The 24461-nt window shown below is 45.4% G+C and overlaps 4 protein-coding genes across 13 annotated transcripts; 2 read left to right on the top strand and 2 right to left on the bottom strand.

The window, feature by feature from the left end:
* The first annotated feature begins 4020 nt into the window (after window positions 1-4020).
* Window positions 4021-13102, top strand: meis1a (Meis homeobox 1 a). 8 transcript variants are annotated; one of them, XM_029851369.1, is made up of 14 exons: window positions 4027-4214; window positions 4302-4765; window positions 5794-6017; window positions 6406-6547; window positions 6791-6841; window positions 6920-6970; window positions 7041-7187; window positions 7337-7448; window positions 8524-8669; window positions 10058-10134; window positions 11151-11209; window positions 11593-11682; window positions 11838-11940; window positions 12255-13102. In XM_029851369.1, exons 2-13 carry the CDS (start codon window positions 4754-4756, stop codon window positions 11882-11884), a joined length of 1158 nt encoding a protein of 385 aa, XP_029707229.1. In that variant the 5' UTR covers window positions 4027-4214; window positions 4302-4753; the 3' UTR covers window positions 11885-11940; window positions 12255-13102. The 8 variants fall into 8 exon arrangements, with proteins under 8 accessions (XP_029707232.1, XP_029707233.1, XP_029707234.1 ...); XM_029851371.1 differs by having other exon boundaries at window positions 4028-4657; window positions 4734-4765; window positions 5827-6017; XM_029851368.1 differs by having other exon boundaries at window positions 4027-4765.
* Window positions 13103-14815: 1713 nt separating this feature from the next.
* etaa1a (ETAA1 activator of ATR kinase a) lies at window positions 14816-18286 on the top strand. 3 transcript variants are annotated; one of them, XM_011612621.2, is made up of 6 exons: window positions 14816-15113; window positions 15495-15623; window positions 15728-15798; window positions 15870-15979; window positions 16108-16991; window positions 17154-18286. In XM_011612621.2, exons 1-6 carry the CDS (start codon window positions 14972-14974, stop codon window positions 17255-17257), a joined length of 1440 nt encoding a protein of 479 aa, XP_011610923.2. In that variant the 5' UTR covers window positions 14816-14971; the 3' UTR covers window positions 17258-18286. The 3 variants fall into 3 exon arrangements, with proteins under 3 accessions (XP_011610923.2, XP_011610921.2, XP_011610922.2); XM_011612619.2 differs by having other exon boundaries at window positions 16108-17059; XM_011612620.2 differs by having other exon boundaries at window positions 16108-18286.
* Window positions 18287-18403: 117 nt separating this feature from the next.
* ppp3r1b (protein phosphatase 3 (formerly 2B), regulatory s1ubunit B, alpha isoform, b) lies at window positions 18404-21638 on the bottom strand. Its single transcript, XM_003972186.3, has 6 exons — window positions 21488-21638; window positions 20930-20969; window positions 20091-20267; window positions 19957-20016; window positions 19270-19454; window positions 18404-19182 (listed from the first exon to the last, which is right to left on the bottom strand). Exons 1-6 carry the CDS (start codon window positions 21488-21490, stop codon window positions 19135-19137), a joined length of 513 nt encoding a protein of 170 aa, XP_003972235.1. The 5' UTR covers window positions 21491-21638; the 3' UTR covers window positions 18404-19134.
* Window positions 21639-22007: 369 nt separating this feature from the next.
* Window positions 22008-24370, bottom strand: cnrip1a (cannabinoid receptor interacting protein 1a). The gene is made up of 3 exons (XM_003972187.3): window positions 23989-24370; window positions 23313-23457; window positions 22008-22998 (listed from the first exon to the last, which is right to left on the bottom strand). Exons 1-3 carry the CDS (start codon window positions 24228-24230, stop codon window positions 22834-22836), a joined length of 552 nt encoding a protein of 183 aa, XP_003972236.2. The 5' UTR covers window positions 24231-24370; the 3' UTR covers window positions 22008-22833.
* Between the last annotated feature and the right edge of the window lie 91 nt (window positions 24371-24461).

Here is a 24461-nt window from a genome sequence, read left to right as displayed (position 1 = left end):
ATCACTAATACTGTAGTATTAAGAGCACAAGTTCAGTTAGACGGTTAAATGAAAGAATATACTGCTGTACGTGAGGTAATAACATTACTTAAGTGTCCATGTAGTAATGCAGTAAAGTAGTAATTCAACTGCAGTTGAAACAAAGTGATGAGATAATATGTTTTTATTTATGTCAAATGTCAGCAATGATATATATTTTAAACATTTACTTTAAGGTCTAATTTACCCCATGTATAACGTCAATATCACCGTATCACTCCCCAGCATTGCGTCACGTTTCTTATCTCACGGGCTGCTGTTTTATTCTGGCCTCTAGTGGTCAACCTGCGCAACTGCATACCGAACGAAATAGAATTTCAGAATGATGGCATTAATATAACTGTGTATAACACCTACCAAATAAATTATATAAGTGAAAGTATTTCAATGTTTCGTTTTGTTTCGTTTTCTCCCGCGTATCCGGATCCGGGTCGCGGGGGCAGCAGTTTCAGAAGGGATGCCCAGACAGCCCTCTCCCCGGCCACTTCCATCAGCTCCTCCGGGGGAACCCCCAGCCACTCCCAAGCCAGGCAAGAGATGTATTCTCTCCACCTGCCACGAGGCCGCCTCCCGGTGGGACATGTCCGGAACACCTCTAAAGGGAGGCGTCCGGAAGGCATCCTGGCCAGATGCCCAAGCCACCCCAACTGACTCCTCTCGATGTGGAGAAGCAGCGGTTCTACTCCAAGCTCCTCCTGGATGTCCGAGCTTCTCCCCCTATCTCTAATGCTGAGCCCGGCCACCCTGCGGAGGAAACTCATTTCCGCCGCTTGTATCCGCGATCTCGTTCTTTCGGTCATCACCCAGTGATGATGGCCATAGGTGAGGACTGGGACGTAGATCGACCGGTAAATCGAGAGCTTTGCCTTCCGGCTCAGCTCCTTCTTCACCACGACGGATTGGTTAAGCGCCCGCATCACTGCTGACGCCGCTCCGATCCGCCTGTCAATCTCCCGTTCCATCCGACCCTCACTCGTGAACAAGATATACTTGAAGAGATACTTGAACTCCTCCACCTGGGGCAGGACCTCCTCCCCGACCCGGAGAAGGCACTCTACCTTTTTCCGAGCGAGGACCATGGACTCTGACTTGGAGGTGCTGATCCGCATCCCTGCCGCTTCACACTCAGTCGCGAACCGTCCCAGCATTTGTTGGAGGTCCCTGTTCGATGGCGCCAGAAGAACTATGTCATCCGCAAAAAGCAGCGACGAGATCTTCCGCCCACCGAACTCGACACCCTCCATTCCCTGGCTGTGCCTAAAAATTCTGTCCATAAAAGTTATGAACAGAACCGGTGACAAAGGGCAGCCCTGGCGGAGTCCAACCCTCACTGGGAACGAGTACGACTTACAACCGGCTATCTGGACCAAACTCCTGCTCCTTTGGTACAGGGACTGGACGGCCCTTGTCAAGGGACCGTCCACCTCATACTCCCAGAGCACCCCCCACAGGATGCTCCTGGGGACCCGGTCATAAGCCTTTTCCAAGTCCACAAAGCACATGTGGACTGGTTGGGCAAACTCCCTACTCCCCTCAAGCACCCCAGCAAGGGTAAAGAGCTGATCCGTGGTTCCACAACCGGGTCGAAACCCGCATTGTTCCTCCTCGATTAAAGGTTCGACTATCAGTCTAATCCTCTTTTCCAGCACACTGGCATAGACTTTCCCAGGGAGGCTGAGGAGTGTGATCCCCCTATAGTTGGAACAGACCCTCTCGTCCCCACTCTTAATAGGGACCACCACCCCGGTCTGTCAGTCCAAGGGCACTGCCCCCGATGTCCACACAATGTTGCAGAGGTGTGTCAACCAGGACAGCCCTACAACATCCAGAGCCTTAAGATACCCCGGGCGGATCTTATCCGCTCCCGGAGCTCCGCCGCCGGGCAGCTGTTTCACTACCTTGGCAACTTCCACTCCGAAATTGGATGGTCCACCTCCTGGTCATCCGACTCTGTTCCATCTTGAGGTTACGTGTTGGTAGGATTGAGGAGCTCCTAGAAGTATTCCTTCCACGGCTGGATAATTGCCCCAGCAGACGTCAGCAGCTCCCCACGCACACCTAACACGGTGTGGGCAAGTTGCCGCCTGCCGCCCCTAAGGCGTTGGAACGTTTGCCAGAATCTTCTCGGTGCAGACCGAAAGTCTTCCTCCATAGCCTCACTGAACTCCTCCTATGCCCGAGTTTTTGCCTCTGCGACTGTCGCGGCCGCAACCCGCTTAGCCAACCTGTACCGGTCAGCTGCTTCCGGAGACCCACAGACCAGCCATGACCTGTAGGCCTCTTTCTTCGGCTTGACAGTTCCCCTCACCTCTGGTGTCCACCATCGGGTACGGGGATTACCACCACGACCAGCACCAGCGGCCTTGCAGCCACTGCTCGCGACAGCCGCCTCGACAATGGCGGAGCAGAACATGGCCCATTCAGACTCAATGTCCCCTACCGCCCTCGGAGCACGATCAAAGCTCTGTCGGAGGTGGGAGTTGAAGACCAGCCTGACAGATTCCTCCACCAAGCGTTCCCACCAGACCCTCACTAAGCGTTTGGGCCTGCCAGGTCCGCGCGGTGGCTTCCCCCCCACCTGATCCAACTCACCACCAGGTAGTGATCAGTTGACAGCTCTGCTCCTCTCTTCACCCAAGTGTCCAAAACATATGGCCGCAGATCAGCTGACACGACTATAAAGTCAATCATTGACCTACGGCCCAGGCTGTCATGGTGCCAAGAGCACCGATGAACAACCTCATGTTCGAACATAGTGTTAGTTAAACTGCGACTAGCACAGAAGTCCAATAACTGAACACCACTCTGGTTCTGATCGCGCAGACCGTTCCTCCTAATCACGCCTTTCCAGGTCATGCTGTCGTTGCCCACGTGAGCGTTGAAGTCTCCCAGCAGCACGATGGAGTCCCCATTTGGGACACTGTCCAGCATCCGTCCTAGATCCTCCAAAAAGGGCGGGTACTCTGAACAATTGTTTGGTGCATACGCTCAAACAACCATCAGAACCCGTTCCCCGACCCGAAGGCACAGGGAAGCAACCCTTTCGCTCAACCGCAAGAACCCCAATGTCGAACTAGAGAGTCTGGGGGCAAGCAAAAAGCCCACCCCCGCTCTCCGTCTCTCACCCTGAGTAACTCCAGCGTAGAAGAGTGTCCAACCCCCCTCAAGGACTTAGGTTCCTGAGCCAAATGCTATGTGTGGAGGTGAGGCCGACCGTATCTAGTCAGAAGCGCTCAACCTCCCCCACAAGCTCCGGCTCTTTACCCGCCAGAGAGGTGACGTTCCATGTTCCAAAAGCCAATTTCCATAACCGAGGATCGGACCGCCAAGGCCCCCACCTTGGTCCGCCGCCCAATCCACACTGCACCGGACCCTTCATGCTCCTCCTGCGGGTGGTGGGTCCACTGGAGACGGGAGTGTCCACATAGCTGGTTCGGGCTGGGCCTGGCCAGGCCCCATGGACGTAGGCCCGGCCACCAGTCGCTCACCATCGAGCCCCAGCCCCAGGCCTGGCTCCAGGGTGGGGTCCCGGTAACCCTCTGGGCTGGGAACGCGGCTTCCCTTTTAGATGTTCCATGATGGGTCTTGTGAACCATTCTTTGTCTGACCCTTCACCTAGGACCAATCTGCCTTGGGAGACCCTACCAGGGGCAAACTGCCCCGGACAGCATAGCTTCCAGGCTCATTAGGGTACGCAAACTCCTCCACCACGATAAGGTGATGGTTCACGGAGGAGGTATTTCAATGTGAATACACAAATTTGGCAGCCGGTTGTTATTTTTACTTTTTAATGAGTTCATAATTATAGCGATGGTGCAGTAACAGTTTTCGACACCTAGATGGAGACAGAGTTCCATATTATTTTCAAAGTGTGTGTGTGTGTGTGTGTGTGTGTGTGTGTGTGTGTGTGTGTGTGTGTGTGTGTGTGTGTGTGTGTGTGTGTGTGTTGATTTAATCTGATTCTCCACAGATGGAAAATTCTTCTAATCTGTTCCACCTTCAGGGTCTCATACTGGAGCTCATCGCTGAGAATCAGCTATCAGGATAGGGTTTCATAAACGTTAGAAGACGCTTCATCTTCATCTTCTGGCTGAATTTATAGGAATGTTTGACTCTTTTGTTCTGGTGTCAAGTTAACCGGGTCGAACCCCCAAATACTTTAACCGGAATCAGCGGTATCCTCTTTTTTGAGCTGGGTTCTGTTAGATCCTGTTAACACTCGGTTTTTTTTTTTAATCGTTATGGACCTTCTGTGCTTTCAGTCCAAAAACGTTGTGGAGCAGTTCACCTGCTGAGTTCGGACCTCCTGACAGCCTCTGCTGCTTTAACTGAGACGAGAACCTGCCCCCTCTATCCCCTCTCACAGCCGGAGGCCCGTTCTCTGAGGGGGAAGGAGGCCGTTCCTTCGGAACGGCGGTGGGGATCTGAACGCTCCTCCACGCAGGAATCAGCCCCGCACGGTCCCGGATCACAGCGGCTCACATCCTGCGCTCCTCCCGGCTTCAGTGTGCGCTGGAGATCTGACTCGCTGACGGAGCGGCGGGTTGTTGGAGCCGGAGGTGGCGTCTGGCCGAGCTGCTACCACTGAAACCGGTGCGGGGCCAGCGGCCACCGGCGGGTTTGTGCGTGTTCCTCTTGGAATTGTTCCACTCAGGATTAAGTGACGGACTGTTGGATGCGTGTTTTCTCCGCAGGACTCAGCTGAAGTTTGCCGATGGCGCAGCGGGTGCGTAAAATCACACGTCAGCCCAACTTTGTTTCTGAAGGTCCCGCAACCTATTTCCACTTATGACTGAACATTTTAACGTTGATCAAAGTTTCACTCGGTTTAATTTTTGCAGGTCATATTATTATTTTCAAACATTCAAACTTTTCACTTTTTACTTTTCTGAAACCTTCAAACTGAAACATTTGTTTACTTTATATGACTTCAATTAAAGTTTCAATCAACCTAGTGATTTTAAAAATACAGCTAAACGTCTTAAAATACATTCAAAATACATTTAAACTTCTAAATTATGAGAGGTAAAATATTTTGTACTCCACCAAAAAGAAATAGATAATATGTTATCATTCATAATAACTGTACTTTGTAGCTTTACCAGATTCAATTTCATTATTCCGATTAAAACCCGACAGAAAGAAAAAATCCGAATCCGTGATACATAGATTATTGGTCATTTTATTGTTGAGTTATTTAAAATCAGTTTAATGTTTTCAGTTCAAGACAAAATAAAAGTTAAATGATTCAACAGCACCAAATTACGGACAAATTATAGTAATTTTAATATTCTGGCCTGTAAAAATGCAACAATAATATTAATAATAATAAAACATTTAAAGGGCAACAGGAACCGTTTCTAATGAACATCAAGAATATGTGTATTTTTTGTTTGAAAAGTATGAAAATTATTATTAAGGCTGAAATAAAAGTCTGTAATAACCTTTGCGATGGACAGATCAGAAATAAATAAATATTGTTTGATCAGTTTTCTATTTGCTACTTTTCAGAAATCAGTGTTGTTTTTGAATTTCATGTGACAATAATCTATTTTCGAAGTTAATGTTTTATTTGAATGTGGAATAAAAGTTGTAAAAGTTGTATTAATTGCTGTTCCTTATTAATTGCTGTTCCTTATTCAACATCAGAGCCAGTTCAAACATAGCATGAAAGTTAGACACGCATTTAATGAGAAGTTAAAAAGAGAAGTGAACATGAACTCCAACACTGATCCATTATTGTTGTGGCCGCAGAGGTCAGAGGTCACGTATTCTCCTGTCTTCCAGTATGAAGACTTGGCCCATTACGACCTGGACACGGTGGGTGGGGTTTATGGAGATGCCCCCTCCCACCCTACTTCTCGCTCTCTGCAGACCATCCACCTGCCTGCTGGGACATACGTACCGCACCACTACTCCCAGTCCAACCAAACCAGCAGCGTGGCGGGAACATCTGGGGACAAAGACGTCCTTTATGGGTATGATGAGTTCACGGACCTTATAAAACACAGCAATAGTCTGTGTTAGTTTTAACAGCAAAATCAAAGTTTTGGTTGTATTTAATAACATTTTGGCTAAAATGCATTTCTATGCTCTTTAATGTCAGAACTAAATAATCCACGTGATTCTTTGTATGAGCAGTTATTATTAAGATTACAGTCATAAAATATGTAATAACAAGAATCAAACTCTTTCATCAACAGTTACCTGAAGGTGTCACATGAACAATTTTGAATATATATGTTCAAGGCCTTACTTAGAAATTCATTTGTTCTGCTCCTCCTGTCTCTCCTCTTTTCTTACTCCTCCTTCTCCTCCTCCCCTCCCCCTCTTTGTCTTTCTCTTCTCCTCCTTCTCCTCCTCCAGACATCCCTTGTTCCCACTGCTCGCTCTGATTTTTGAAAAATGTGAGCTGGCGACGTGCACGCCTCGAGAGAGCTGCGTGGCAGGAGGAGACGTCTGCTCCTCAGACTCCTTCAGTGAAGACATCCTCGTCTTCTCCAAACAGGTAAAAGTTAAAAAACACAGAAAAAGTCAAACTGATGACAATAATGATAATTTTTTGTTTATTGTAGTAAAAGTTCAGCCTTTAGGTGATGTCTGTAAAGTGGCTGTTGTAATGCATGTTAACACTAGGCTAACTAGCTCATATCTTTGTAAACTTTTCCTTGTTATTTTTGACATTTGTCCAAGTGTTTTATCAGTATTTACTGAAGATTTAACATCACAAATTTTCTTTCTCTGCATCCAGATCAGAACAGAGAAGCTGATATTCTCATCAAACCCTGAGCTAGATGAGTTGGTGAGTGACTTTAGTGCCTGTACTGTATTTCAACATGGATAACAACAGGTTTGTAAAGGCAAGTTGGTGCTTCTGTAGATGATCCAGGCCATCCAGGTTCTGCGGTTCCACCTGTTGGAGCTGGAGAAGGTGACAGAACTTGTCTGAGGTCACATTTCTGTTTCAGTGGCTCAATATGAATGAATTATTGATTCCTTAGGTTCACGAGCTCTGCGATAACTTCTGTCATCGATACATCGACTGTCTGAAGGGGAAAATGCCCATCGATCTGGTTATTGATGACAACGACGGAAACAGATCGGACAGTGAGGATTTCATCAGATTGTCGGGCAACGATGTTGAGCAGGTAAGGTTGCTGGCGCTTCCCAAAACTACAACGAAGGTGGCTGCCGGGCCTGCAGTCCCACACAAACACACTGTTTGTGTGGGCCTGCAGTCCCACACAAACACACTGTTTGTGTCATTATTGCAAAAATGTCACTTAAATCTCAACAGATTTCGTGGAGCAGAGATCACGCCGATGCCGTCTCCATCCGATCTGCAGGCACACCAGGGCCATCTAGTCGTGGAAACACTTGTCAGAGTGGGGAAAACAGCAGTGAGCAAGGTGACACCTACTGCAAAGAGGAAACCTTGAATCTTAGCAGTGTCACCAGAGCTGACCCTGAGACCACCTGGAACTACAGCAAATGTTTTGGACAACATGCAGGAATCAGGCTGGGGGACCACATTGTGTTCTGTTAGCATCGCAGTCCAAAAATAAAATCCAGCATTCACCACTGAAGCCTGCTGGTGTTAATGTACAGGTGCGCTAAGATGCTGTTAGCACACTAGCTCAAAAGCTAATGAGCTCTGGAGATTTCCTGTGTAGTACTCTGTGTGTGCCTGGTAAGATAGCAGTAAACAGAGGCCTGTGCAAAAAGGTTGTTTCAAACTGTTCTTAGAAAACTGCCACCAAAAGAGATGGAGCTTCTTCACATGTGTCAGAAACCAGAAGTCCTGATGGTTCTGACTGACTGATAATAACCATTCTAGCAGTTCTCCAGAGTAAATATACAGTAGTTCCTGCAGTTATTTCCTGTCACTCGTCAGGGAATTTTGACTGAAGTTTTTACTGAAGCTCTTGTGAGGCTCCTCCTCCTCCTGCTGCTCCTCCTCCTTCTCCTCCCTCTTCAGAGCTCAGGTGTTGTCTCAGCATCTCTCTGTGGGCGGTTTGCTGTAAATCAGCCTCTTGAGGCTTGTTTTCAGTGTTCAGCATCATTTCTATCATTATTTCCACCTTTGTGGGGACTCTCATGCCCTGTAGGATGCATGTTGTCATGCAGGTGTGGCTGCAGGGTCACCTGGGTTCACCTTTGCCTCATTAACCAGACTGTGAAGAGCAGGATCATGAAAGGCTGCATTTTCTAGTAGTGGGGATCTGTTAGTGCGTATGTACATGCCTGTGTGTGTGTGTGTGTGTGTGTGTGTGTGTGTGTGTGTGTGTGTGTGTGTGTGTGTGTGTGTGTGTGTGAGTGAGTTTGCAGTCCTACATCTTTTGGTGGTCAGAGAAGCGAAGCCATGAACCCACCCGTCCAATCAAGATTTACACTGTTTACTTTTCAAAGTACAAATATTGATGTTTTGTGTTTGTGCATATGTGTGTGTGTGTGTGTGTGTGTGCATTGGGATGGGGGTGTCAGGTGACTGTCTGGATCATAGTGCGGCATCTCCTAGTACTGGAGACGATGACGACCCCGAAAAGGAAAGACTGCACAACAAAAAACGAGGAATTTTCCCCAAAGTGGCCACCAACACCCTGCGAACCTGGCTGTTCCAGCACCTGACGGTAAGCCCTGCCCTCACCTGTAGCACCTGTTTAGGTTGATTCAAGCGGAAGGTTGATCATATTGCTTGTTTGAATGAGAGCTTTTTTCTGTGGGAGGTTTCTGTTTCTTCCTGCTGATGGGTGATGTTTGATCCTTGAACGTTTGGATGGTTTGGTGAATTTTTTGTTCCAACTCTGGGAAGGCCTTCTCACCAACTTTGAAGTTACAATGACCCTCTCCTCCCAGCCAGGGCTCATGACCTCTGCCCTCTGCCATGGTCCAGGTATTTCACCTGTGGGCCCTTTGTCAGATTTGCCCTGACCTGAACACTGTTACAAGAACTCCAGCTGAGTTCAGGAAAGGATTAAAAGTTTATTTTTGTTTGTTTAGATCAGTTTTACTGATGAGGAGAATCCGCCACTTTCAAAGGCGTCGCTGTGATTCCCGGGCGGGACTTGAACGCCGCTTCTGTGTGGGCTGGGCTGATGGATGGGAGTCCTGGCCTGAGCAGGGACAGATGTATTTGTGGGAAACCCTGGCAGCAGCCTCCATGACCCTCTGCCCTCTAACCATCAGGGGTCAGAGGGCACGGGGACACCTCCATCCATCTATCAGCTGCAGTTTACAGCTGCAGATGTGGGTAACAATGAGGCCATGGCTGCAGGCGTCGACACATGCATCCCCCCAGTACTTTGCACAGTAAGTCTCAGTCCTGAAATGATATCCACGTCAGCCCCCGTCAACCCACGTCTCACCTGTGCCCTAATTAGTGCTAACAGGGTAACGCAAAGCTTTTTGGTTGAATGAAAAGCTTTCCTGCCGTCTTGTGTTGACAAGGTTTGAGGACACAGCGAGTCCATTCATCCTACCCTAGGAACTGTGATCATGAGGTCTCAGTGTCCTTGACCTTTGACCTTCTGGTGCATTCAAGTGGGGGGCATGTTGGCAGAAAATGTTTTGGCTAAGAACTTTTGAGAAATGTGGAAGAAGGAGTCTATTTTACATCCTGAACAGTAACGACCGCCAACGTAGGATCAACGTCCAATACAAGTTTAATGTCAGAGACACAAATAGCATCAGTTGAGGGTCTAAGAGGAGGTTTTTGTTGAATGCTGCTGTAATCAGAAACTCTCCTGTGTGATCGCGCTGCTCTGCTCCCTCAGAGAAAACATCATCCATTACTTCACTGACAGGGCCCCCAGGGCCCAGGCCCCCTGTGGAGGCGGGTTCTGTAACCTCTCAGCCCCCTGACACCATCATCAACACAACCACAAACAAAAATGGTTAAGTGGTCACACGTTGCCGAATCTGACTCAAAATAATAACAGAAACTTCTGGAGCTCTGTAGAAAGATGAACAAAGGCTCTGTGGGAGGATTAATGGGACTAGATGGTTTGTCCCCATCCAGCACCCGTACCCATCGGAGGAGCAGAAGAAGCAGCTGGCTCAGGACACCGGCCTCACCATCCTACAGGTCAACAACTGGTGAGTTGTCGCTGTTAGCAACGCATCTTCTGTCCCATTAGAAGTGGTGACGCTTGTTATTTTAGCAAGTCCCATGGGCTTGATTACCAGCCAATTACAGTTAGGAGGGGCCATTTGGGGGGAGGGTTGATTGGAGGCTGGAGGTGAGGAGTGGAGGCCTGTCTGGTGTTCCTGATCTTCTCAGAAATGTAAACATCAGTGCAAACAGGACAGCTGTAGCACTGAGAGCCAAGAGACACTTTGAACTTCCAGCTGTTTCTCTAACCTGTACTAAGAACTAGCTCACCTCCAGCTGGTAGTTAGAGGAACAAAATAAATGCATCTGGAGATTTATAACATTAAGATAGTAAATGATGTCTCAGCAGATGCTGAGACAAAGATCAAAGTTAAACCCTGAGTTCTAAAAACAATGTCATCAGTCTAACTGTCATCCCTGTCCACCAGCCTGAACAATAACGTAGCCGCTGCTTCACTTTCAGAGATTTTCTCATGTGAATTTACTCCTCAAATGTATTCCTCACCCCTGGACCCCACCCCCCCACGACTCCCTGAAATAGATGGTCATGCCTTTTGTTTTCCTGAAAAGGAAACTGGCTCGCCCCTAAACTCTGTACTCTTCTTTACTGGGTGAACTGGAGTGGGGGTGGGGCCCATAAATCATGTGAGGAGCCACAGAGCTTTCACTGCAAGGCGGGTCAGGAGGGGTCGCTGCTGCTTTAGAAAGCGTTGAGCTGAGGAAGACCAGGACTTACCTCTGAAGAGGGAGGGGGAGAAGGGGTTAAAGGTGGAGAGAGGTCACAGAAGGTGTAAGATCAAAGGTCGTGCATATAAGGAAAACAGATTCTAAGACTGGCATATGAATGATCCTGTTGCCTTCACAGTTGTCTGCATTCAATAATAATAATAATAATAATAATAATAATAATAATAATAACTATCATCACGTCTTGTGGGAGCAGTAAAGTCACTGCCCTGTAAATTTGAGCTTTAATTAGTGTTTAAACTCCATTTCTCAGGTTCATCAATGCGAGAAGGCGGATTGTTCAACCCATGTTTGACCAATCAAACAGAGCAGGCGAGTTTTTCTGAGCTTTATATTTACACACACACACACACACACACACACACACACACACACACACACACACACACACACACACACACACAGAGTCTTTATGCTTCTGCTGCTCTTTGTGTTTGTGCAGATTAAATGTTCTCTGTTAGCAGGATTAGCACCAGACAAAGATGTGAATCAGTCTGGCTGACCAGTGCTTTGACCAGTTTAACCTGGGGTTTGTTCCAATAGGAGCCTCTCTAAACCTATTAGACTTTCATCCCCTGAACTTTATTAATATTAATCCTGCTGTTGACTTCCACAAAAGCGCCACTCCACAGCCAAACGAGCAACTGTTGCTCTCTGAAAATGGAACTCGAGTCGTATCTTTATCATGTTCACAGTGAGCCAGACGGGAGTGTACGGCTCAGAAGCTCAGCCAATGGGAGGATTCGTGATGGACCGGCAGACGCACATGGGAATCAGACCACCTGGTATACACCTGCTGCCACATGCACACACCCACACACACCCACACACACACACATACACACACACACACACACACACACACTCACACACACACACATAGAACTGGTCTAATGACCTCCAGAGAGGTCTGATGAGCTTCTCTGTGTTTGTCCTGCAGGTCCAATGGGTGGCGTGGGGATGGATGGACAGTGGCACTACATATAACATCGCCACTGCCATGCTGCAGTGGGAGGAGCCACCTGGTTACCCAAGTAACCACTGTGAGTAACAGAAGTTCCACTACAGAAGTTTTTTGTGTCCAATCAGTGCTCGTTAACCCCTCCTCTCCAATTAAATCTGTTTCCATGACATTTAAAGATCAATGAATCCTCTGAGAATATCTTCATCCTCCCCCTAATCGAGTGATCTTTAGTGAGAGATCAACTGATCTCTTCATTTGATTACACACAGTCCAATTGCATCACAGGCACGCTTCATTTGAGAGTCTGACAGAGTAATGTGAGATGAGGAAGTAAAGAGATGGAGACGCTATTGTGCTACGTGCTCAGCTAACTTCTGTCTGTTTCCTGCACAGTGCACAGGTCAGCTGATCTGCAGACCACCTCAGCAGGTGAGGAGCCCCAACTGAGGCTCCAGGACTGAACTGTCTTCTGCACAGATGTGAAAGCTGCTTTTCTTTTTCTGGATTTCTTCTTAAAAGGATTCAAAGGGAGAGACTTTGGTCACATGATGTTGCAACAGTCACATGACTCTCAGGGGACCGTTTAAACATTCTCTATCGGACTGTTTTGCTCTTCACCACTTGGAGAACCAAACTTCCAGATGTTAAAGGATGAATAATCAGGAGGAAATTGTTTCCTCCACATGTTCATGATGTGGTTTTAGTTTTTAATCTGGACACATGTTGGCTGAAATCAGCTCGTCTGACATCTGCAACACTTTCCCAGACAGATGTGTTCGGGTTTTAAAGGTTTAAACATTTTTGTTCTACTGTTTTAGCAACTGCAGATGCTTTAGTTCCTCCAGTGATCCAGTTGTCTCATTTACTGGTTACACTGCCTTTGTTCTTACCATTGTTCTTGTTTAGACATTAATGTTTATTTCAGATAATAAAATTCATATGGCTGAACATCCGGAACTGAATGTTAGAATTTTTAGAGTAGAGAGATTTTATTTGATCTGCTGAATGTGTCATTAGAGATCAGGATAACAGGATCTTTGACTCATCATTGAGCTCCACCCCAGATCCTCCTCAGTCCAAAGGCTTCATCAGCAGGTCTGCCGGTTCCATTTTGGCCTTTTGGCAAAAGCCTTCAGACTGTTTTTCAGATGGTGATGATGGAGACAAATTTTGACTTTAGAATCCAGAGAAGGTGGAAAATGAATTAAACTGAGAAGAATCTGAGGAATAAAACTTCAAATTTAAGTTTTTTAAAAAGTGACCCAGTGATGTTTTGAAACTCATTCCGTATGATCTATTCTTGAGGGGGTTTGTGTTTGGACCCTCTCACTCCCCAATCCAGCCCTTCGTCTCCTCCTGGAGTTTGACTGCAGAGTTGATTTCCATAAATCTGCTGTGAACTCCTAAATGGAGAGATTAGTTCCTCCTCGTGCTCCAGTGGGCCTCCTCAATCATCTCCTGAGAATTCACAGAACAGCCTCCTTAACTCCCACAATCAATTACTCCATTTAATGAAAGTGAGTTTTTTTTTCATGAGTCGGACAAACTTATTTAGAGGATTTTTTAAGTTTTCAGTGGATTATTTTGAAGTTGAAGACACAAACATGTGGTGACTGACAGGCAGCAGCTCCGACCTCGTGTCTGAGTGCCCTCTTCTGGGAATTGTTCAAACTGCCTTCATGTCGTTTGAAGCTGTGTGATGACTCGGAGCTTCGCTTCCAGAATCAAAGGCATCACTCAAAAATTCACAGAGTGGAGTTTCTGAGAGTCTCTGGAGGTCGTCGTGAAAAATAAACTCATGCTCCGTGAGTATGGGGTCGAGGGCCCTCTGATAAGGGCAGTTTGGCTGTCACTGTACGACCAGGGCAGGAACTTAGTTTCCATTGATGGCACTGAGTTGGCAGTTTAGGAACTACAGGACTTAATTCTTGCTTTCTGCAGATGATGTTGTCTCGTTGGTTTCATCAAACCAGGACCTTCAGATCATTTGATCTTCATCACTTTAATTTGTGTAAAAATGTTTTAAAAAACCATAATATGTCAATTTTGGAGATTGTTCAGTTCATTGTTCAGACAAGGACACTTCCATGAATGTTCTTACATCTCCTCACAGCTTCACTCCCACCTATAAAATTCAGATTCCTGCAGAGACAGTAAATTCAGGATTCATCCCAACATTCCAGTAGCATTCATCATTCCAAAGTGCTGTTTTAAATCCTAGGGAAAACAATGTGTGAATTCCATTTAAGTTCTTAGGGGGGTTACAGACCAATGAATTGAGCAGCTCAGACCTTCATCTTCCTCAAGTTCTTCCAAATGAGCCTCTGATCTTTTTTTTTTTTTTTTTTAGAGATGAGCAGTGTTTTCTGGGAAATGGATTCATTGAGTTCATCCTATGGAAAACTGACCTGAAAAACCATCCCATGCTGTTGGATTATTTGTTTGTTTGTTTGGGGGGAATATTAGGCCTCAAAAAATGAATTTCTAATAATCAGGACAGTTTTAAGTCAAAATCCTAGTTTGGTGCAAACCTGGTGAAGCATTAGCGATACTTGGTCCATACTTGAATTTTAGATTAATTGAAGTCAAGATGATAGAAATAAGTGCTTTTATCCCTAAAACTTGAGTATTTTAAAACAACCAACTTAAAAAATGAAAAGCAAATACAGGAATGAGGAAATTGAATTGACTATTGAGATTAAGGTTTGGTCATACAGGTCTTAACAAGTGCCTTACCTTTAACGAAATACATTCCAGCATGTGCTTTTAGAATACAGGAGCTGTGAGGAGGGGGACTTCTACGAAAGCTCAATTATGTACTTTCATAGTACAAAAAAACAGGTTTATTTTCAAGAATAGAACGCTTCGATTAAGCCATGCAGTTACGTACTCCGGTACAGTAGGTGGCGACATGCACCTTTACATTGGTCTGTAGTCCGTCAGAAAACACAAGTGAAGAAGAGGTGTATCCTGGGAATGACAAGATGGCGGGATGTTCAAAAACTCCACTGAAAGAAGAACCGAGTTTCTAACCAAATAAAGTGATGGTAACGAGGAACAATTCTGCAAAAACACATTAAAGACGTCCATGTAATTGCTGTACTGGAGGTATGAAGAGAGGAAAGCCGAAGGCTGATCCTCTGTTCGGGATGACGGAGCAACAGACGCCTTTGTCCAAACCGAACCGACTGGGCCGGAGTTACAGAGCGAGTCAGCAGATAACGTCCCAGATAGACCCTGGCCAACAGTTAGGTCAGTAGTTCTGGATGTGACTGGCATTAACTCAGCTGTTTGAAGCGGAGTTCTGGCTGTTGTGGTTCGGTCTTGGTTCCGACACCAGCTGCGCTCACCTCTTAGTTTTATCGTTCTAATGAAAACATTACTCCAATCTCTCTGAATTTTAATTCTGTTGAGATTCAAACTGGATCGATCCGAAGTTGACTTTGACCTATTTAAATGTTTTTCCCGGGAAACTGTAAAACCCCGAGTCAATCTATATATTTTATAAAGAGGAGAATTTTCTGAAACAAAGCAGATTAGTAATAAAACTGAACATATTTATGTGTTTATCTGTTGATGTGTCCTGTTCAGATTATGTGCTAGTTGTTGATCAGTGGTTTGTGTCTCTTGTAGATTTTAAGACCCCCACCAGGATGTCCAGACCCAGGTCGGGTGTTTTCCATAGTGGGTCTCCTCAAAATGACTCAGACTTTCAGCAGGATATCATCTGGGACGCCACGTCTCCTTCACCCCGCAGACTGGGTAACCTTTGGTGTCACAACCAGAAGAGAACTAACCCAAAATGTTTAGATGTGTCCACTCTTTGTCTTTGTCTTTTTCTGCATTCTGTTTGTTTTCCTCTACAGGTAAGCGAGGCAGGAGACAGCGAGCGCATGTTGTGGACATATCTGAAATCGTTAATAAAATCGCTCCGAAGGTCAGTGACCTGCAGCTAAGGTCCAACGCAGACAGAACCTTTTTTTTTTACATTGATCTTCCCTCCTGAAGCACGGCAGACCCGAGACTGCAGAGTCCACTTTACAGCAGTGGTTCGGTGACAGCGCCACCATTCCCTGCACACCAGATGTTCAGGTTTCCAAACCCAAGAGGTCCCCACGGTGGGTTCTTCATTGTTCTGCTTCTGTGCCACTGCAATATGGAAGTGGAAGTTCAACCAAACAAGCCCAGTCTCCCTGAGATTTATCAAAGCAGCCTCTGCATTGAGTTTCTGATGGTTCTATTTCAGGTTGAACGGCGTCAACGATTTACTGAAACTGGCCAAACAGTTTGACTTCATGTTTCATCAGGACGAAGAGGAGGAGAAAGAGGAGAGGGGGCACCAATCAGACCTGTTGTCCCAGGACATCGTTCACCACAACACTGATCCAGCTGCAGTGGCTAAGACAGTTGTTTGGACAGATCTGCAGATGGATGATGATCTGGACTTCCTCTTTGATGGACCCACCCAACACATGAAATCTTCCTCGCTCTGCTCCTCTTCTGCTGCAGATGTTAAGGGAACGCTGAACAACGACGGATTCGAGGATGACTGGGAAGATGATGACTTGCTCAACGACTCTTTGTTGCTGGAGATGACGCCGAACCCCCACAAGTTCACCAGCCCAAAGTACTGTTCCACACAGAAACCGCCCAGATGTGAAAGACCTGCCAGCAGAGGTGACCAGTCATCTGCTGGGAGTGTCTACGCCACCTCAGACATTCAGCAGAACCAGTCTCTGTCCAGTCGTGCTGATGCATATGAGTGGACTCAGCCAGTGAAATCAGACCTGCAAGAACCGGCACATATAAGCAGCTCTATTAAAGCCAAAAAGGCTACAGAGTTCAATCAGAATCAGTCATCCAGCTCTGACACATGCAGCAGCTCAAAGGTTGCAGGTGACAATCTGCTGCCGTCTGACCCAGTGTGGGATGACCCAGCGGACGACCACCTGCTCTGTGAGCTGTGTGAAGATCTGGAGAACCAAATCCAGAAGGAAGGGCTGACTTCCACTGGGCGGACTGATGGACCGCAGAGAGCTGCTCTGCAACCAGCCAAGAGGATCTTTGTCTCCCCCACCGGCAGCTCATTGGCCAGTGCATTCTTCTCAAAAGTTCCCGCTGCTGTAACGGGTGAGAACGGGCTCCGTTCGGCCTCAACGGGACGCTCCCAAGGCAGTCAATTCGCCTTTAAGAAGCCAGTTAAGGCCGTTACCATTAAGGGTGGAGCTGTAAAAGTCGGCGCAGATGTGATATTTGAACATTCACCCATCTTCCCGCCGTCTGTCTCTACAGCTGCTCGATGTTCGGCGGCAGAGATTCAGCAGAAGAAGCAGCAGGCGATGGAGAGGCGCCGACAGCGGCTGCAGCTTGCTCAGAACCAGGGACCTCCCACCTGAGGAGCCAATCCAGAACTCTCACCCAGAGTCCAGGGCAGTGCTGCTGCTGCTGCTGAATTTGAACCAGCCTGACTTGTCTGCACATAGCTGGACCGCTGCTCAAAAGCTCCCGGTTCTGAACCTTTAAGGGTCAACTAAACTGGTTTTACTGGGCTTTTATGAGCAAAAGCAACATTTTATTCTCTATTATTTCTTGACAACAGCATTTTTTAACCAGTTTGACTAAAACTTTACATTTTTGGTGATGAGTACTTTATGAAATGGTTCTAGAACTGGCCTGTAGTCACCAGGTTCTGAGTCTGTGTATTTCCCAGGACGCCTGTCCTCCTCCGGCTTCTGTGGCCTCAGTGGGGCCATCTGGGACCAGTATCAGGTCTGATGTCAGGCTCCTACTTCCCTGTTTTGTAAAACTTTTGACCTGTTACATCACTGGCTTAAATGGCATTTGAACAAAGGTTCTTGCTGGGTTTTCTCCAATAATCAATGTTATGCATCGACACCAAGGACTCATCTGAGAGTTGTTCTGACGCCTGGACCTCAGGGTCCGGGCCCAGATTCTCCTCAGCAGCAGCACACCTGTCTGAGTCAGACTGCCGAACAAACCAGTCCAGGCTTGGATACCCTTGGACCCTCATGCCTGTAACTTCAATTGCAGCCTAGTTACCAGTTCTAAGAGAGGGTGAGCAAAGAGACAACAGGTGCACGCCTCCCTTGGCTCCCAAGATGGTTCAGGTAGCTGAGTGGGCAGGGCTTTCAGCCAGACAGCCAGCCTGGGAGGGTGAGGAGACAGATGGAAGGCGCTGCTGTCAGATATAAATGTTATTTTCTCTGGTGGCGTCAGGAGTGACTCAAGGTTATTGAGGGCAACATTGATCAAATAATAGCAACAGAAACCCTTGAAAAAGGGGTTTTTAAAATGTATGATCTAAATTTAAAACATTTCTAATATGTTTTATCTATTTTTATTTGTTTCTGATGCACTTTAATCTGGTCCCAGTTTTCCAATAAATGTTTGCAGTGATGACATAATTGTTGGGTGTTTAAAGTCTCAAAGTGAGCTGAGACTCAAATGGGACTGTTGTTCCAGAAACTCAACCAAAGACACCAAATCTACAAATTTAACCATCTAGAATCCAAAAACTTGTGTGAGTTGAAGAAAGAATCTTTATTGAGATTAAGGTTCTACTGAAGGCATCAAACGTTCAGATTAAGCAACATTTGTCAGTGCAAGCGTGTTAACATCAGCACAAATTCATGCACGGATCACAGCGGTCACAGTAATTCACTCATATTTAACCAAGAACCACCTGGTGGTTTCTGCTTCCTTCCTTCAGTCCAACAGATCTCCTGTGGTGGAACCCTGCAGATACACACTTAATCCAGCACTCACGAAAGCACAGAAACAGCCAAAACTCAAAAGAAACACAAAGTAGAACCTGCTGAAGCTCTGAGCCTGTTCTGATGTAAATACAACACTTTCCTGTGCACTCCTGCAGCCGTGAACCTGCGCTGCCTTACGACATCTACGGGGAGCCATCACGACCACATTCAGCCAAAAACCATATTTACACTAAACTGTAGATGAAAAACATTAAAAACAATCACAGGTTCTATAATTCAGTAAACTCTTGTTGGCACTCGGAGCTCCGTAATTACATTTTTAAAGAAGAAACTTTGATTTAAACGGTAAAACAGTAACATTCAGTCCGTGTGTCTCGGCGTTCCTCCTCCTGTCGCTCTGATGAAAAACTTTGCAGTCATTTCCACTTCCTGTTCCGTAGGAGCGGCCGACAGTTTGGGGGCGGGGTTTGTCACTTCTGCTGACGAGCAGACGAGTGTTGTGCTGCTTCGAGCTTCAGTGAACAAAAACCGAAACCTCAGACGTCCACCACCATCTTCTTGTGGATGTCTAATCCGCCAACGACCTGCAGAAGACAGGAAGTGACATCACGGAGGGTTCTGCTTTTGACTGGGGGAGAGGGTTGTCATCTGAACGGTTGCTTTAAACTCACAGCACAGAACTCCTCGAAGGATATTCTGCCATCTCCATCTTTGTCTGCGTTGATGATGGTTTTGTCGACGATCTGTTGGAGCTGTGTGTCCTTCAGGTTGTTGCCCACCATCATCTTCAGGACCTGAAACAGCTCGCCATTGGAGATGTAGCCATCTTTGTCCATGTCATAGATCCTGAATGCAACTGTGATAAAAAAAAAAAAAAGGATTTATTTTACAAATTCAGCTATCTCGCTGACTTTTTAGACTACAAAAAATGAGCTTGTTTTTATTCTTATTACACATTGTCCCATGGCAGCAGTTTGCTGAAATTTATAAATGGATGTCAAAATCAATTAGCATTTCTCCTTTATTCCAGTTAACATTGCTTAGTTTTGCTGTACAATGAGTTGTGTTTCCATATTACACAGGAAGTGCTTGAATGCTTATGTAAGCACCTGTATTGTTGTTTTAAAATTAAATTTCTTAATGAAAACAAAACATTTCTAGGCCACTTGAGAAGGGACCAGGCTGCCCACTTGTGGACAACATGTGCAATAACAACAAATATGCACGATTAGAATCTAAAATGACTGGATGTTTTCTTTTACTACAGAAATAATGATCAGTTATCTGCCAGAATTGAAACTTGCTCATGTTTCCTGCACATAGCTCAGAACTGTAGCTGCAGGATGTTCCAAACTCACAACGTAATTTCTGCTCTTTGTCTCCTTTAACGCTGAACTGGGAGACGCCTTCTATGAACTCTGGAAGACAAGAAAAACACCAGTTCAGGTGGCGGGATTCCTGAGGAACAGATGATGATGGTGTGAACACTCACCTTTGAAGTCAACCTCCCCGTTTCCGTCGGTGTCGAAGATGTCGATGACCCTCTGCACCAGTGGATTCTGCTGGAGCTCCGGTAAGGACATGAACTCCTCCACGCTGAGGGATCCAGAGTTATCCAGGTCGAGCTTCTTAAACCTCTTCCCCAACCTCTTAATCTCATCAGCGTCAACTGAAACACACAGTTTACAGACAGGACGTGACCTTGCAGAGCTGTCAGCACAGGCCACACCTCCAACCATCACCTCAACCTGGTTACTGTCTCCTCAGCCCCAGAGAGCAAACGTACCTGACTTCCTGTTCATACCGGCCATGGCTACTCAGCAGAACCTGCTTGCTCAACGTTTCAGCCTCCTGCCACAATCTAAGCCTCAACTACGGGTCATGTGACATTTGCTTCAACTCTAATCACTCAGCTGATCGGCCTGAATCAGCAGGGCCAGACCTTGCTGTTATCACACACAACCGCCGCTAGATAGCGCACATCACACAAGAAGCAAGAGTTTTTGGTGTGAAAGAAGCTCCTGATGTTGGAGGACAAACTCAATCTGCTGAACCCAAACAAACTTCATCCGCCATGCGGAGACTCTGAGAGCTGAAGATGATGACAGAAGGTGTTTGAAGCAGAACTGAAGGTTCAGAGCAAAGTCAACATGACCTGTGACCCTTGTATAAGTACTTGAACAGTTATAGAAAAATATTATTTTGTCAAGTGTGAGTGATGTGAAGAGATTTTCGGAGTTCCTCTTTTACAATCAAAACTCTGCTCCTCACACATGCCCTCATTTAACAGGAATGTAAAGACATTTTAACAGGGAAAATGATAATACTCACAGTGTGAGCACATGTCCAGAGCGTAACTGGCTTCATTTCCCTGAAAAACGACATTTTTGTTACGCATTTATACAGAGTACATAAAAAAACACGACTAACAGTAAAAAAAAAAAAAAAAAAAAAAAAAAAAAAAAAAGGGGGCACGATTGATATAACAGGCGGAAATGATTCAACGAAGCTTTTATTTTGAAAGTTGTTCTTCCGCCGCCACTGTGCAGTATTTTTGCTGCAGCTCTAGCTAGCTAGCTTCTTAGTAGCGTAGCAATATTTATATATTTCCACCTGAAGCCATTAATTTTGACAATATTCTATTAAACTGAAAATTGACGTAACATAAAATGATCACATGGTCGAATGTCATCAAGTAAACTCACAAGTAGGACCACAGTTGATAATTCCATTCGCAAAGTGTTACGTTCGTTAAAGCTTCAGCGTTGTGTTAACAGGAGCTAACGGCTCATGCTAGCTGCAATGTCTGAAGCTAACAGCTAAAAGCTCGGTGTTGAGATTTTATTCAAATGACCAAAGACAAACACAATTTTAAAACGCGCTTCTCACCATTTTGCCGTCTGTATGTTTTCAGTTGCTGGAAGACTAATATCCCTTAACAGGCTTAAAGGGTTCCGGGCAATGACCAGTTAGACCGTAAACACCGGGTTGCAGACACCGAGGACGAGATTGACAGCAGAGCCGAAGGGAAGAGCTGCAGAGGCGGGGAGAGCAGTGGGAGGAGGCGGGGTAGCAGAGATCATCTGTAGACGGGAGGTACAACTCTCAAATAAAAACGGAGTTTACGGCACTGTAATCGGGATTGTTTTGGTTTTGTTTTTTACAAAAACTGAGAATTACTGAAAATGTCATTGATCAAAAACCCAAAAGGGGAAATAATCCAGATGTATTCCTTAAATTGATGAAATTATGTGTTACTTTTTGATTTATAAATCTTTCGACGGTACAACGCAGCATTTGCAAAATGCATGATTATGTTACCATGTTTCTAACCTAAAATTTTGATGTTTATAGAGGCTGTAAACAATATTGCCCCCTTTTTATATATATTCAACAGCACGAAACAAAATTCACTTTTTCATTTATTGTTGAATTCTGCTGTGTTTCTGTGGGCCAATATAAGATTTACAATTATACTCACAAAAAACATTTGGCAAACACAATTCCAGCTAAATCCACAAACAAAAAAAATCCCACCAGTTGATTAATAATTTAAATTCAAAGAGGATTAGACACTGAAAAAATCTTTCTATTTTCCCTATCAAGAGTAAAAACATAAAGCTGAAAATCAGATCGGGTGTTTGGAACTTTAAATACATCATTGTGGGAGTAAACTTGATTTTCATGCAGAAATCTTCATTAGTGTTTTATTTTTTTAGATGATTTTTCCATTCATAACATTTTGATTATGCACAAGAAACATTATATTGATGAACTCTGGTCACATTTAATAAATCAGGAGTCTTAATCCAAACTGGTGTCAAGACAAAGTTATTATTTTTGAGCCTTCTTTTATGGAACTGCTGCAATATTTCCTAGGATTCACGCTTAAATCTCTGAGATTATTGTCAATCTGAAATTCAGAGTCTGTGTTCTCCTGACACAGATTTGGCTCCAGTATTTAGTTTAACATCATAAATGGAAGTTTGTGGATAAAAGCAGTGAATAAACAGCAGCATGATTGGCTCAAACTCTTTGTCCATCTTCTCAGCGGAAGGAGGGTAAACTCATTTGGAACCACGTGAATCTGCATAAACCCACTCACAGACCACTACAGCAGACAGATATTTGAGCTTTTTCTTAAAGAACACCAGAACAGGATCCTCAACGACAGCCTTTAATTCACTGTGGCGCTTAAATTGTCTGTTCATGGTTGAATTTAGGATGGTGAATCCTCAGTTAAACGCCTCCTTGTTGATCCACATGAGGGTCCGTGTCTCGTTGGGTTTGCACTCGTATTCGATGCTGCTGAATTTGTTGCCGAACTGGCAGTGCTCCCTCTTGTAGTAGTTGTAGTATTTTGCCTGCCAAACGGTCTCGAAGGTTCCGGCCTTGTTAAACTGGACAGGAAAAATTGTTATTCCCAAAAACTGAGCGAGTTCTGAGTTAGCAGGATTTTAGGATTTTACTAACTTCTTTAACACAGCTAACCATTTGTAGGCCATATGCCAATGCTGAATTTAACACGTAGAGCTAAAAGGAGTCTTAGCTTCTGGATGAGGCAATCCTCACTGTTGAAAACCATTTAGGAAAATGATCCACACTTTTGGATTTAGGATTTTATTTCAGTCTGAATGTTGTTGCAATAACTCTCCTGTACTGAAAGAAGACTCTTTTCATTTAATCAGATGTTAGCATATATGTGTCATCCCACCTCTATGCTGACTTGAACTGGTTGCCGGTCTCCACTCTTGGTGTGTGGGACACCCTCGGTGTCATACTGGGCATGATAAACCACCGAGGCCTCTTCCCTGGACTGCTGCTCCAGAGGGAAGATGATACCCCCGATGTTCATGTTGCTGCCATGAACAGAAACAGAAAGGTTAGCCACTAACCTTTCTGTTCCTAACAGCTCTGTCCCAATGATGAGGCCCCGCCCATTAGGATTGACATTACAGTGGAAAATAACAACGTGGAGAACCCAAACAGAGCCACAAGTTTGGGACTTTTCTCATGAAACGGTCAGATCTGACAAAAATACTAACAAAAACGAGTAACAGTGTAGTTTCCATCAAATCAAACAATCAATTTATTAAAATTCAGATTTTTCTTAAATTAAGCTGCGTCTCCATGGCTACAGCATCTGAGCTGCTCAGAGACACAAATGTTAGAATTGAAGGTATTTTTTTTAACTAAATATGTCACATACATTGAAACAAATGGTTATTGAACATACATTGATGATGCCATCCCCTCAAATTAAATGTAAAAAGGTAAATGTTTTAATGGAAGGAAATGACGTCACTTTCTCTATTAGCGCCACTGAGGGTCACGCGCCGCGCGGTCTCGCGCTGCAGATGGAACAGAAAATTAATAGAATTTGATCTCACGTCGCCTCGACGGTTCCGGGCTTCATTACCACCTCGATCTTGTATTTGGAGCCTGTGAGCAGCTTGATGGTTCTGGTCTGGCCGAACCTGGTTCCGTCCACCTTATAGAAGACGGGACCCTCGTTGGGCTGGATCCGGAGCGAGATAGAGATGTTTATGATGTCTGGGACGCCGTCCATGTCGCCGCGCTCAGCTCCAGAAAACGAGAGGGAGGATGCGCGGTGCTGATGAGGAGGGGTCATGCTGCACCACGTGACCACCAGGACCACTTCCGGGATGCTCCTGGCTCACAAACTGAAGCCAAAGGAAGAACTGGACCTCTGGTCCTGGCTCAGAACCGTTAAACATCAATATAAAGAGGACGTGGAATTAATTAAAATGAAAAAAATATTTATTTTTTCATGTTATGATTGTTAAAAGATGGCGGAGCTTCAAAGTTCATACTTCGCCCCATGAGACAAAGTTCTGTAGTG

Source organism: Takifugu rubripes, chromosome 17 (assembly GCF_901000725.2).
Source record: "Takifugu rubripes chromosome 17, fTakRub1.2, whole genome shotgun sequence".
Classification (NCBI taxonomy): domain Eukaryota; kingdom Metazoa; phylum Chordata; class Actinopteri; order Tetraodontiformes; family Tetraodontidae; genus Takifugu; species Takifugu rubripes.
Note: the sequence above shows the minus strand (reverse complement) of the source record. Positions and strands in the feature narration are given on the sequence as shown.